The 14,974-nt window shown below is 38.2% G+C and overlaps 1 protein-coding gene, 1 long non-coding RNA gene and 1 other non-coding gene across 8 annotated transcripts in view; 2 read left to right on the top strand and 1 right to left on the bottom strand.

The window, feature by feature from the left end:
* LOC116433938 (uncharacterized) overlaps positions 1 to 14,974 on the top strand; it is a 140,271-nt gene that overhangs the window by 60,938 nt on the left and 64,359 nt on the right. The gene's annotated exons all lie outside the window — the stretch shown is intronic.
* LOC143174285 (5S ribosomal RNA) lies at positions 7,789 to 7,908 on the top strand. Its single transcript, XR_012998111.1, has one exon. It is a non-coding gene; the product is annotated as a 5S ribosomal RNA (ribosomal RNA).
* Positions 12,178 to 14,974, bottom strand: part of LOC116433940 (uncharacterized) — a 38,183-nt gene continuing 35,386 nt past the window's right edge. The window contains exon 3 of one of the 5 annotated variants that reach the window (XM_076374331.1): positions 12,178 to 12,790. In XM_076374331.1, coding sequence (XP_076230446.1) covers positions 12,646 to 12,790 — 145 coding nt within the window. In that variant the 3' untranslated portion in view covers positions 12,178 to 12,645. The remainder of the gene's footprint in view (positions 12,791 to 14,974) is intronic. The other 4 variants (XM_076374332.1, XM_076374330.1, XM_076374333.1 and 1 more) reach the window with 4 other exon arrangements.

Genomic DNA, 14,974 nt, shown 5'->3' with positions numbered 1-14,974 from the left:
GCAGGACTTCGCAGATGGACTCTTCTGTGGTTCTGGCTGAGTCTACGTTGCTACACACGTACTTCCCTTCCAAATATTCAACGCAGTCCCTCAAATCCGACAGGACGGCGAAGTTGGATTTTTGTTGGGAGAGGAGTAGGTACGGGTTTTGAGGTGTAATGAACGAGAAGACAGAGGTGTTATGATGTTGGATGGGTAGTGGAATCAGGTTGTACAGATCAAAATTTGTTCTTTTCACGAGTGGTAGTTTTATAACAAATACTACGAGTTCGTTTATCGTAATGCTGTGAAGTTTCATTAATTTGTATATCTTGGGTAAATTCTTGTAGGTCGGTGTGATTATTAACTCAAATGCACCTTTGTAATTAATCAGCTCTTCGCAAAGATCCTTTGGAGTTATTAAGAATGGAGAGATTATATTGTGATTTCCCAAGTTAATAGATTCTATGTTTTTATCAAAGTGATCTGAAACTTGAACGCATAGGGAAAGTAAGGTGGCCACTTGTTCCATAATAGTTGCTTCTAACGAGAGGTTTAATATGTAGTTATCTGTTTCTGACATATACTTATTAATTAGTTGCATATTGTTGTTCAAGGTGTCTTCTGTAAGTTTTAAAGATCGAATCGAATTATTAAGATTTTTTATAGTGCTCGAAACTATCTGTATCTGAGATTTTAATAGAGTTTGGGTTTGTCTATTATCGTTTAGTAAGGCTTTTATGCTATCGGAATAATATTTGGCGTCGTCAGCGTCTGGGGTGCCGATTAGCCAATTTAAAATGTAAGAAGCTCCATTAATTAATCCACGTCGTTTACGCTGCTTTACATCACGTCCTATTAATCCGTTAAGTATTTTTTTCTTGTCATCGATATTTTGTAATTCATTTTGAACAGACTGTAGGGTTTGCTCGCAAAGAGACTTTTGTTGTTTCGATACTACGACTTCTTTTAATAGTAGCTTACAAATTTCTTGTGATTTAGAAAAATGGAAATCTAAAAGAGCTTTCGCTTGAGATAGATAAGTCATATTGACGTATGTTATGAGGTGTAGTTCGGTGTTCGAGATTTTCGCTTCTCCTAACTTTCTATAAAAAATTCCACTCGTGTCAGTGAGGGGTGTATTGATGTACGGAGCTTCGGAGATGGTATTAGGAATTAGAGGAAGGAGTAGCAGTAGGATTGTCGAAATCATCTGGAACATAACGTTTAAGAAGGTTGGAGTGATAAGTAGTTCTTCTTTTTCCTATTTGAAGTTCTACTGTGTTGTTAGGATGTATTTGTGTGACCTTGAATGGACCCTTGAAATTGGGCGATAATTTTTTACTAAGTCCTACCTTGTTTCGTTTCTCGTATATACATACGAGATCATTGACTTTAAATTTTGTCGGGTTAATTTTTTTATCGTACTGTTCTTTACTCTTATTTTTGGAGTTAATTAGATTTTCCCTTGCTGTTTTGAAAGAAGTGTTTAATTTATTTTGTAATGAACGGATGTAGTCGTCATAGGTATAGTGGAATTCTGGTTCCTTCAGTATGGAAGAGGGTAGATATGCTTTTCGTCCAAAAAGAAGTTCGTATGGTGTTAGGTTAGTGGATCTGTGAATTGAAGTATTATAACTAAAGGTTGCGAATGAAATGTATTCGTCCCAGTCTGTTTGATTGGCTTTTATGTAGTGTTTTAAATAATCTTTTAGTGTTAAATGGTATCTTTCTAGACCTCCATTGGTTTGGGGGTGATATGGGCTGGTGCAGATATGTTTTGTTTTTAATAAATTTCCTAGGTCCCTTATTAATTCGGACATAAAATCTGGGCCTTGGTCTGTCAAGAAAGTTTGTGGTATTCCAAATTGGGTAAATATATTCATCAATGATTTTGCAATAGTTAAAGACTCATGATTTGGAATGGCTTTGGCAAAACAAAATTTTGTCAGATCGTCTTGTGCAGTAAGGATGAATCTATTCCCGTTCTCGGTGAGTGGTAATGGCCCTACAATATCTATGGCTAATTTCTCAAAAGGCTTTTCAGCTGTTGTAGTTATTTCCATAGGTTGCTTAATAGGCTTAAAATTTGTTTTGTTCATTTGACATGAGTGACACGACTGAATATACTTCCTTATGTCTGATTTTATAGATGGCCAAAAATATTGCTCCTTAATTCTTGCATAAGTTTTATTGAAGCCGTAGTGTCCCGCTAGTTTACTATCATGATTTTCTTTTAGTGGTTCTCTGGTTGGTTTTCTCTGGTTTTGGGCATACTACAAATAAGAGGTACTTGTCGTCACGAAAAAATGTGTGAAAATATCTTACAAATCAGTAGTCTACTAATGAAATTAAAAAAATAATTGGAAGATGTAGATGTTTTAGTCACAAAATAAAAGGTTTATTGTGTCAACTTACTTTCCGTCAGGGCAGTATTTGACAAAAACTTTTTAAACGTACCGTAACTTTGTTCTTCTAATGTGTCAGGAAAAATTCGGCAGACTCAGGCCAGTATTCAAACGAGTCTTAATATTTCAGAAAAATTGAATAGATAAAAAACGTAATAAAACGAAAGGACGTTCTCCGTCGACGCGACTGATCCCGACTACGGCTCGACGAGAAGTGCCCCGATGTCCCATAACGTCTCAAGCATTTGTTTTTTCTCCCCCAAAATTACCGATGCGCATTGCGGCGCAATTCAAACGGGCGTCGGCACCTCTTACATTTTTTATGGGTGGTCAACAAACAGCCAGTGATGGAGCGACCAGGTTCACATGTTGTCGAAACACAAAAATCCATTGTCTTCTAGAGCCACATGGGTATCATTTATGTGACTGAGAAATAGACCTGCAAGCTCCGACTCATGCATTTTGTGAAGACATCTTATGAATTTTGGAAGCCGTCTTATCCCTTGTCTTCTCAATACAATTGAAGATAATTTGTGCAAATAGTCGATTTCATTGACAACTGCCTCCAATTGTTGCAATCTCTTTCCAGTATCTCTTGATTTTTGCTTCTTTTTGTTGGACAATTCTTTTTTTATCTCTTCTAAGACTGGAGCAATATTATCCATTATTTCTAATGCTGTTTCTTCTGCTGTAGATAGCCGATGTATTAGATTGTTAGGCGCCAATAAATTAATGGATGGTGCACTAGGTAATGGTAGCTTGGTTATTGGGATGCCTGTGCTCCAGTGTCTGGCTATTTTTTGTCTTTCTTCATCATTCAACAAAGATGGGTGCTTGAGGGCAAATTGAGTTACGGTGTATAGAGTTTGGCTCTTGGAGAGGTCGAGTGAAGGGATTTTGTAATCATTGAGAGCCTGATACATGTTCCTACATGATTTGTGGCATATTTCTATAGCTTGTTTTGGTGTAGTGCTATGAAACGAGGATATCAGTCCTTTATAAGGGTTATATCTTTTTTTTATTTTTAACTCTGGACAACCTGCATCAGGCACCCCTCACCATTGGGGCTGGCGAGGGGTAGTGTGAGATTCTTACTCACTAAAGCTCCAGGGGTGTTCCAGCCTCGGCCATAACAGGTGGTGCACCGGAACCAAACATTTACCCTCGGTGACACCCCCCGGCCCAGTATATGCCAACACGACACGCTAGTATTACGCAACACTAACAGCATGGCAAGACTTCATGCACAAAAACGCGATCAAGAGACCCCTCGCGGATCACGGGATGCAGCGTCAACACTCCGACTGCGTCCTTCCCTCCCCAGGGCCCGTGCAAGAGCCGCCTCTAGCCCCGACTAGAGACGACTTGGGCCCTCTGGCACACCGGTTCCGTGGGTTCCGGAACCCCGGTCCCGGCGGCCAGATATAAGGGTTATATCTTTTGACCACCCAACTAACGCATTACGCATACTTGATGTAAGCAGACAACAAAAGTTTTTCAGGTCATGTGAGAACATCAACATGGCAGAAAAATATAACGCATCCTTGAAATTTGCGGCCGCCAACATAAATACCGACGCTACTGTATTACTGCTCATAGTGCTCGAGGTAAATGCCGGATCCCACTTTTTGTTCCATAGAAGTGCTATATCTGTATTCTTAGCCTCACATGCGCTGCGTGCATACGGGAGTACAATAAATGCATGTAACTTTGCAGTAGATAAATCCCATTTAGATCCCAACACTCGAAATGCCTCTATTTTTGTACAGTTTCTTATATGTTCGATTGTATTCTTATCAATAACACTGTGGAACAAATTTTGACCTATGTTAGTTTTTGTAATAACCACTATGTGATTCTTATAGAGTTCCTTACCCTAAATACGAATCCGAAAACCAAATTGCTGGGTCAGGTCCAGTGTTACGTGAAAACTAAAAACGATAGGCAATTAAAATTTGTCGCAAAAAATGAAGGAGACTTGCCCGATCACGTAGCTATAAAAATTTTGAATTTTGCGTATCATTAAATGTTTGTAAACGATGATCAAAGTTTTAAAAAGGGTAGATGCGCGTACTTTTTATGCACTTCCGTTGCATTTCTACGAAAAGTGGGTTAGCCAGCACGAATTTGCTGTGCATCATTGGATTCTGCAGATATTTCTGAAGAGGAACCCCCTCGTGGGAAGCGTGAGATCGATTTTTATTTGGGACAGGGTAAGAAAATGTCCGCGAAGAGTGCGTGCAAGGAACTTTCGCGCCACACGGTCATCGTTCGCTGGCCACAGCTATCCAGGGCCATGACTACGCGCTGTATAGACCTGGACCCCGGTCACTTCTTATATGTATATATGTGGGAATGGATGTATTTGAGTGATGAATGTGTGTGCAATAGATAAATGACGCGACTGTGTGTGTGAGCGCGTTTTGAATAAATGTTCAAAGCGTTGGAATATTCTAGATTATATTGATTTTCTACATACAGTGCTGGATAAAAGTATTGGCACAGCATGATTGTTATGATACAAATGTTTATAACTACTAAACAAATTGATTTAAACAAAAAACTTTTTGACGTATTAATTTATTATCTATCCTAGTTTATTACATAACAAGAGCAACAATATAAATAAAATAATACACAAAATAATAGCAAAAATATATTTATTGAGCATTTTATGGGTGGTCAAAAGTATTGGCACAGTAGAATATTTACGCTAATAACTAATTACATAATAAAGTTCTAATATTTTGTTGGCATTCCTTTCCCTTTAAGGACTTCCTTTAATCTTCTGGGCATCGAGTGGACTAATTTTTTAGTGAATTCAGGTACATTATTGCTCCATTCCTGCAGAAGAACTTTCTTCAGTTCAGACTTGCTTGTGATATTATGTTTCCTAATTCTTTTTTCCAATTCGTTCCACACGTGCTCGATGGGATTCATATCCGGACTTTGAGGTGGTGTGTTTAATGTGTGGGCAGTGTTATATATTATCCACTGACGAACAATATACGCCATATGTTTAGGATCTCGATCCTGTTGAAAATAAAAATCCCTGGGGAGGTTTAATTTTTGAGCATTTTTCAAAAGATTTTGTTTGAGTATACTTAAATATACATATTTATCCATTGTCTCATCAATGAATATAAGTTCTCCTACACCCGATGATGCCATACACCCAAACGCCATTAAACCACCACCCCCATGTTTCACGGTGGCTTGCAGATTCAGTTCGTCCATCTCCGTGTTGGGTTTTCGCCATACTAATATTCTGCCGTCAGATTTAAAAATATTAAACTTACTTTCATCTGAAAACATGATTTTGTTCCAAAAATCAGTATCTTTCGTAACAAACTCTTTCGCGAACTCTGTTCTTTTCTTTTGGTTTATCTTACTGATGTGTAGGGCTTTCTTCGTGCTATAGTATACGTGCAGAATAACCGGCATCCTTCAATACCCTACGTACAGTTTTGGTACTTACTTCTTTTTCACATTCAGCTTTTAACATCGAGGCAATTTCAGTCGAATTAGTTTTTGGATCCTTCTTTACAATATTTATAATTTTCCTTTTTTCTCGAATTGTTACCTTAGAAGGGCGACCACTCCTAATTTGATTCTCTAGATGTTGCTCACTTTTAAAGCGTTTTATGACTGAAAGCACAGTAAAACGACTTTTGTTTATGATTTGTGCAATTTCGTTGTAAGATTTATTCATCTTGTATAAATTTAATATTATTTTTCTTTCTTCAATTGTGGTTTCTTTCATTTTTCTAGACATTATTGCTCTTTCTTGGTTTTTTGCTGTTTAATAACTGAAGTCTCCGGTTTCACTGATCGAGTGTTATAACAAAAGACTAACAGGGGATTCCCCTTCGCTATTTCCAAATGACGATCGGAAATCGTTGAAAATAAATATGTCAAAAAGTTTTTTGTTTAAATCAATTTGTTTAATAGTTATAAGCATTTGTATCATAAAAATCTTGCTGTGCCAATACTTTTGTCATGGTGATGAAAGAATGTTCTAGAAAGTGTGCGAGTAAGACAAGAGCACCTGAGTATATAAATAGTGTGTGCGTTGTTTAATTTAGTTAGTGTTTTATTGTGAGCTGTGATGACATAATTATACTGTTTCAACTAAAATTATCTTTCTCCTACATATATAATGTTTAATTGTTTTATAAATTTTCATAATAATTATGATAGTTTTTCACGATCGTTCTGTTTTAAATAATTGGATGTTTAATATAATAATTTAATATAATATAATATAAAACAAAAACATCATTGTAATCGGTTTTTTACATGGTACATCTAATGATATTCTGAATTCAAATAGAGTATTAAATTTGACTTAAAAAACTATTACACAAAGTAGGATCTACAATGGATATTTGCTATCGGTCTGAGACAATGTTGCAGTGAGTGACTCTGATTGGTTTTCTCATAATAGACAAAGTAGCCTATTTGTCACAGGTAATCCAATACAAAAGTAAATAGCTTCTTATTAGAGATATATTCTGTAGGAAAGAATAACTATTTTAGAATCCTGTTGGTAGTGAATCAATGTTCTATATATACGTCTCTAAATTACGTAATATTTGGAGCGAATTATTATAATTTGGCACAATGAATGCTGTCATTACTGTGGGATTTGAGATTATGACAACTTTGAGGCACTTGAGTATATTATAAGTCTTTGGCTGTAAGACACTTACTATAGTTGTAGAGAAGATAGCAGATTGCACCGTCAATGAATGAGGCAATAACTGGTCGTATCCTCTTATTATAAATATCCCATAGACATATAAGTGTCCTTGTTATCCAGTGCTTTCTGATAAGTTGCACATTCTTTGACAACCATGCTGCCCATTCATCATATGTATTAAGTTGGTCTTCATAGACACATTCGCTATGGGTGGACTCTCTATGATCTCGATCATGTTGTGAAACCGGTCTTCGCCCTCGTCTATGTGGGGTTAGTCTTGACATAGTCAGAAATAAAGGAATTATATAAAGGATATAGGTATATATAATGTAATAAAGGAATTCTACTATTGGAGAATGTAGACCAATACTTTTGCACATTTGGCACTTTAATCAATCCCATATTTGTTCTAATGGCAATGAAAGCTAGAAATTCTTCTTTGGTGATATCGTGCCACTTGTGCCAAATTGATTTGCGTCAGTGTTGTTTCTTATTTTTTCGTTGGCATAATTGTTCGTTTGTTTTGTTAGATTGTCTACTAATTCACTTGTAAAATATAAAGTGAAATAGTCTGTGGGTTATTTTATATTACTCGGTACTTGTGGTCCGCTCGTTTGGTGATGCACATTAAAATTTATTGTTGCTGGAGGAATACTGTACTCAGTAGAGTGTGTCTCTAATCAGACGTACATAGAATCAGCCAACGATCATACCACGCTGTAAAATACCGGTTCTCGTCCGATCACCGAAGTCAAGCAGCATCGGGCACGGTTAGTACTTGGATGGGTGACCGCTTGGGAATACCGTGTGTTGTTGGCTCTTTTTTTTTAGGCCAGTCAGTGGCCATGGTGGTTTGGTTCCAGACTCGTAGTGCGAGAAAGGCCGGCTTCGATTCCCGGTGAGGTCAATTTTTCCGAGTTGGTTTTTTTCTCGCATTGCAATGATGGAGCCTCACTCCCTGATCACGGAGAGAATAATTTCGTCGAGTTTCGAGGTAACTCGGAATTTCAAGAAATTATTCTCTCAAGTCGACCATCCCTACCATAGCTACTATGGTACTCGCCGCCCTATCCCTACAGACGGGACTAGGGTAAAAAGGAATGGCCGGACGCAACGGGAGTAGCGGCAGCGCACACGTACAGTGTCACAGCCAAAATCGTACATCACGTATACCAATACGTTTCGTCTCGTGAAAAAGTTCAGGAAGGATATGGGGGAAAAAATATCATGAATCTATATTGTAAATGTATCTATATTTATTATGTAGTAGTATCAAAAGGAACAAAGTTGTCTAAATATAAAAAAAACAAAGTTACTACGATTCAGCCTGGAAAACGTCTCACAGCTAAAATCGTACATTTGTAGAAAAGTGACCAACAATTTGTTTAAATTAAAAATTAATATTTTGTTGGGTGCCCACGACTACATTCTACCGCACGCAATCTATTTGGCATAGATTTAACCAATTTTTCAGTAAAACTGGGTTCAATTTTTCTCCATTCCTCCATTAATACCCTTTTTAAATCATTTGTATTTTTAATAGTATGTTTCCGGATTCTAATCTCTAATTCATTCCAGACGTGCTCTATCACGTTCAAATCAGGTGATTGTGGAGGTGCGTTTAGTACTTTAGGGCAATTATACAGTACCCACATTTTGGCTACATGCGATGTGTGTTTGGGATCATTGTCGCTATAAAACTTAAACGAATTCAAAATCCCTAATTTTTCGGCACTGTCCCTCAAATTGTGTTTCAAAATATTTATGTAATCATATTTATTCATGTTACCTTCGATAAATGCTAAGTTACCCACTCCGGCAGCGGACATGCAGCCCCAGACCATTACTGATTGCCCTCCATGTTTCACGGTACTGTTTAAATTTTGTATTTTAAACTCCTCATTTGGTCGACGCCACACCGTAATTTTTCCATCTGAATGAAATATGTTAAATTTACTTTCGTCCGTAAATATAGTTTCTTTCCAAAAATCAAAATCTTTGTATATATATTCTCTTGCGAAATCTAGTCTCTTTCTTCTATTCTTCTTGTTTATAAGAGGCTTATTCCGAGCTGTACGACCGTGAAAATTATGTTTTCTGAGTATTCTTCTTATTGCTTCTGGATTTACACTTTTCCCTAAATATGTTTCTACTTCATTAGTAAGTTTAAGTGCACTGATCTTCGGATTCTCTTTAATTTTTCGTACAATTCTATTTTCGTTTTGGTATCGTTTTACAATATACTGAACAGTACTGGCACTTCTACTAATAATCTTCGCAATTTCACGATAGCTTTTTCCACTTTGAAAATTTCTTATAACTATTTGTCGCTCTTCTATCGTTGTCTGCTTCATTATTACTATCTTTCTCTTTTTTTTCAACTACGAACCTTACGACGCTAAACGACAACTGCGAATACGCCAAACAATGTAATCTTTTATTTGTTCAATAATGTTCATTTGTTTTCAGGGATTCCCCTTGGGGAATGTTACAAAATACATATATATACTGTACGATTTTAGCTGTGAGACGTTTTCCAGACTGAATCATAGTAACTTTGTTTTTATATTTAGACAACTTTGTACCTTTTGATACTGTAGGATTATCGATCAGCCGTGAATATAGGACTACCGATCAGCCGTGAATATAGGACTACCGATCAGCTGTCGGTCATTCTGACATAAACAACCGAAAGAGTGAGTGACAGAGAGAACGAGTAAAAGAGAGTGCGAATGTAAATATGAATGAGAGCGAGACATTAGAGGCGATGACCGCGGGGTTCGTGTGTGTGAGTATGTGAATGAGTGACTGGTGTATTGGGAGGGATGCATGGAGAAAGGTGCCTTTTGCTTCTGGCCTTTTGCTTTCTTATACCTGACCGCGTCGAGGGTGTAGGTGACAGCATCATCAAATACGTTATCAGTTCGAAAGACGAACACTGGGGAGCCGAAATGCTGCGCTATCTTTTCAGCGATTTTAAACTGTATGGAAATACTCTCGCGCACAAATGCCTCCAAAACATGTACATCCATTTTCGTCTCGCCACCCGAATTACCTCCAGAGGTATCCTCCGACGACAAACTTGACTCCGACAACACGTTTTTACTAATATTCGACCGTGATCTAGTTCGCGGCATAGCGTATTCAGATAACCAAAACCACCAGAAAAAAGACGGCAACGAATGCTAGGAAGACAACTGTTCCGCAACACATTGTGAAACGATCTATGACTTTTTTAACCTGCCTTAACTATATAGAGTCCTCCAGGCGCCTTTTGTTTCTGGCCTTTTGCTTTTTATCTTTTGCCATTTTGATTTTGTGTCGTGTGTGAGAATTGCGAGTTGGAGCAAACGAATTAATACAGAGAGTATTGAGAGAGAATTGTGAGCGTTACGAGTATTTTATTATAAACTGATATTAAACTTGAGATTTACTTTAAACCTTGCCCTTGATTAATTACAAATCCCACAATACTATTATATAATATAGATACATTTACAATATAGATTCATGATATTTTTTCCCCCATATCTTTCCTGAACTTTTTCACGAGATGAAACGTATTCGTATATGTGATGTACGATTTTGGCTGTGACTCACTGTAACTGACACTTTGACAACTATCTGGGGAGTCATGATGCTAACTAAAAACAAACGATTTTCGATGCTACGAGCGCCAACTCTTGGATTTTCTAAAGACTTATTGAACGACCCTCGTACCTAAAAGTCCCGGGAACGTGCTTGGATAACGTTAAACTCTCATCGTCAATTAAGTTACGATTCAGTAAAAAATTCAAGCGCTCGGCGAATGCATTCAGATCAATCTGATTTGAAACGAACTCTTTAGGAAAGGAACGCGCTAACATTTTGCCAGCCTCGTCGTCTCCTCGCTTCCAAATTTTTCTCATGTGCCTCCCCACCAAAGAATAACGCAGCAGCAACTCATCGGCATGATGAGAGATGCTATCTGGAACTACTATGTTCTTCACGGATCCAGTACGGTTGAAATTCAAGTACAGTTTTCTGAAATCGTTTCCTTCATAAATGCCATAAATTTCGGGTTGAGTCAGTTCTTCAAAATACTTCTGTCTCTCGAGAACGGGTATCCTTTCTTCCAGATTGAAGTTGGGCTGCAAGAAAAACATAGCGTCATCACCATTCTCGGAGTAATCATGGAACGCTTTCTTTGTGGAAGCGCGTGGGTGTAACCTGAGCCCACAATCTCTCTCTTATCAAGTAACTGTATTGTTTCAACGTGAGTCAGAGGCACAACGGCCGCTCGATTCCCTTCGTGCGTCTCTACCATACCAACAGCCTGAATGCCGGCACGCGGACGGAGGTATCCCTGAGCTGGAAACCACATTTCCAAACTGTTCTACCAAACAGTACGATCAGGCACAGCTCCACTACTGTTCTAACCTTTGATTGTTTTTACTGAGCCGAGTGTTCCGCGCACTACACGTCCGGTCGTCTGCAGCGACGTGGCATTGTCGATTAATCGCCGGTTTTTGATATCGACTAATAGACCGAAATGTCCGAGGAAATCCGTGCCTACTATGGGTTTGTCAACGTTCGCCACTATGAGTCTCCACGCAAACTCACGTCTTAAACCAAAATCGAGAGATAGAGAAATTTGTCCGTATGTTTCGATCGGTGAGCCGTTCGCGGCATACATCACATACGTTGACTTCGGCTGTCGGTCTCGCACGAAACTTGAGGGACATACGCACAGGTCCGACCCGGTGTCTATCAAGTATTCTCTTTTTGTCACTCGATCTGCTATAAGGAGGCGGCAATTCGCCTGACTGTCAGTCGTCACCGCACTGTTTACTGACGGCTCGGCGCGTTTCCCGAATCGAAATTGCACGGGGAATTGCACTTATGAGCGTTTGAACCAAATTGTTCGTGGTACCAGCACATACCTTTACGGCCAGCGTCTCGACTCTTACTTCGGAACCGCCGTCGACCCGCGGGAAAAGGGCGTCTGTATCGCGTGTTTGCTTCGCCGTTGGCTGCGACTTCTTGTCGTAGGTTCGATATCATGGTAGTGATGCTTGTCGCCATTGCTGCCATGCTGGATGATAAGTGTTGCATCATGGTTTCCAAATTGTCGGATATGGCATAGGTTTCGCTCGGGCGCGACCGTGGGTCAGCCTCGACGATGGTGTCACGGGGGAGATAACGCGTTTAATAAAAATAAACCGATACGCGCTAGTATGAGGTGTTTCACCTTGCGGAATTGTAATGTTTGTAACTTTTATCCGTAGATTCTATATTTACGATTTAATATATTACTTCCCTAATAGTATCAGACCATGGAATGATCTATTGCCGTACGTATTGGGAAGGAGAATTACAAGGCGTGACGTCTGTTAATTGACTGAACTCTTTATTAAGGTTATGATGATCTTATATACACCTCGAGAGAGGGGCCTACGTGATCCTTGATGCTTTGTTCATGTCTTTCGTGTGGTCTGGCAGATGTGGCTATCGTTAGATAAGCCTGTGTTATAGTTTCAGGTAGCCCGGCAGAATGTGTTTATCGGTAGGTGTTGTTTAGACTAGGCCTGCGTCACACTCTCCTGGCTTTGGGTTCCGCCAGAGAGTTAACAAAGGCCAATCACCATCTTGGCCGTTGTTATACCGATATGAGGTTCCTCCTTGAGGTGCGGCATGCTCGAAAGAGCGACGACTTCTCCCACTGTAATCAAAATTTGTTTTATTATTACCCAAATATATTTTTAAATTATAGCAATATCCCGATGCTGACTCGCACAGTTTATAAAAGTTTATCCCAAATCTCGCTCTCTTCGAGGGATTAAATTGTTTATAAGACATGCGTCCCTCAAATTTCATTAACGATTCATCGATTGCGATGATCGCTTCCATTACATATATTCTTTGAATTTTTTATTAAAATAGTTTATCACAAGTTTGACTTTATGTAATTTATCCATGTTGTCAGTTGTATCGTTATTTACAAAATGAAAAAACCTAGTAATTTGCAAAAATCTTTTCAGTGGCATAGTTTTCCTGAATATCAGTGTTTCTATAATGGTTCTTTTAGACCAGTTCATCTGAATTTTTGGTTTTTTAACTTGAGCCATTATTATGCATACTGCAAAGTATATTTTAATTTCTTTACAATTTACAGGGATCCAAGTGTCATAAATTTTCTTTCCTTTGATTTCGCCGATTATTGATTGTCCTGCGTACCGATTCGTTTCAATATTATCCCAAAACACATTGTCAAACATTTCATAACAAAATTCTAACCCTCTTTTACTCTTACCTAACTGATCTAAAATTGCTACTCTTATGTCAGGAGTCTGTATAAACTCCCAGGTTTCTGGCATGTTATTTTCATCTTTCCAAATTCATTGCTTCGATAATTGATGATTGATACTGTCTTCATCATCGGTGTCACCTTTAATGGTTAATTTTCTTGAACGGTTTCGTACAGGAAACACAATATCACTAACATCACTATCATCACTAGAAGGATCTACCGAATCACTATCCGCAATAATAACACACTTCTCGCTACTATTATCAACATTACATTTTCTTTTTACTGGCATGATAAATACAAGGTTATTAACTGAACCACGAGCCTGATTCGTGTTGTTTACATTTGTCCTGAATGAAGTACCACGAGCTAAGCTCATGCTTATTGTTTTTTGCCCAAATTTTTTACCACGGGTCTCACTCGTTGTAGGTCAGGGGATTAATAGATCTGAAGTAATTAATATCATTGCTAAGAAATCTGGATTTGTATCCGTTATTGATGTTTTTCGGTATTCTTTGTCATCAAGTACCTTTTCTGACATTAGACCTATAGGAATTAGAAGGTATGCAGCACCGTTTCTGGCGTGGTAAAATAATTTGTCTAACGTAACTGGCATATCTTATACCATGTGAAAGCTTAAATCTAATTTCCTCCTACAATTACAGAATTCTTGAAGTTCTTCTATTTTAATTGAATGGCTGGACGATAAAGTTTGCAACAGTACTCCTAAGATATTTATTAAGACGTTGATTGCCACGAAAACCTTAAGAGTTGTATGTATCGCTTATTCTTTTGAAGCAAAGATAGGGGGGACCAGTTACTTAGTCATCCGGCAAATTATAATTAATGTCAAGCAATTTGGAAGCTTCGGTCATCGGTGACCAACGTGGCAGTGAACGTGTTAATCTGATATCTATTTCCGAGATTTCTAAATTTTCCTGTTCGGATTTGACAATTCTTTGAGCCGTATTGTCGCCGTTACTTGAACCATACCACCCTGCCTTTGGTTTATTTTGAAACGATGGAAACGTGACTTTTCCTTAAATTTCAGGTTCCCATCGTTTTGATGCATTTCTTGCATCTGCAGTATTTTTAAATTAATTTTGTAACTAATATGTAATACGCATTCAAATGTTTCATTAAAAAAATCTGATGTAAATAAGTCAAATCGATAATTATCTGTGGTGATAGGTACTTCAGCCGGCTCACTATTTATGCACTTGGGATTCGGCCCACGTGTACACTCTGTGACAAAACTATAAGGCACCTTACACAATCATGTATTGTTACTGTGGAAAGGAATTCGTTTCTGCTGCCAGTCGATTGGTATTGTCTACCTTAGGAGACATTCTTCTACGAAGTATTGGGCTCACGGTTCTTGCCAATACACGTACGTTTATAAAAATGTCTCCGATATTCCGCGACAAAACTAAGATAGTCGCAGTTTAATAGCGAAACTGTAAACTTCTATCGAAACTTGTGTGCTAGTTACCTTGCTTGTTATTACAATTCCTATTTGCTACAATATTTTGTATATTTTTCAAAATGCCAAGCTGGAAAGAAATTAACTGCTGCTGAAATTAAGTTAATTGGCAA

Source organism: Nomia melanderi, chromosome 2, assembly GCF_051020985.1.
Source record: "Nomia melanderi isolate GNS246 chromosome 2, iyNomMela1, whole genome shotgun sequence".
NCBI classification, from domain to species: domain Eukaryota; kingdom Metazoa; phylum Arthropoda; class Insecta; order Hymenoptera; family Halictidae; genus Nomia; species Nomia melanderi.
The sequence above is the reverse complement of the archived record's forward strand: the minus strand, read 5'-3'. Positions and strand labels throughout refer to the sequence as shown.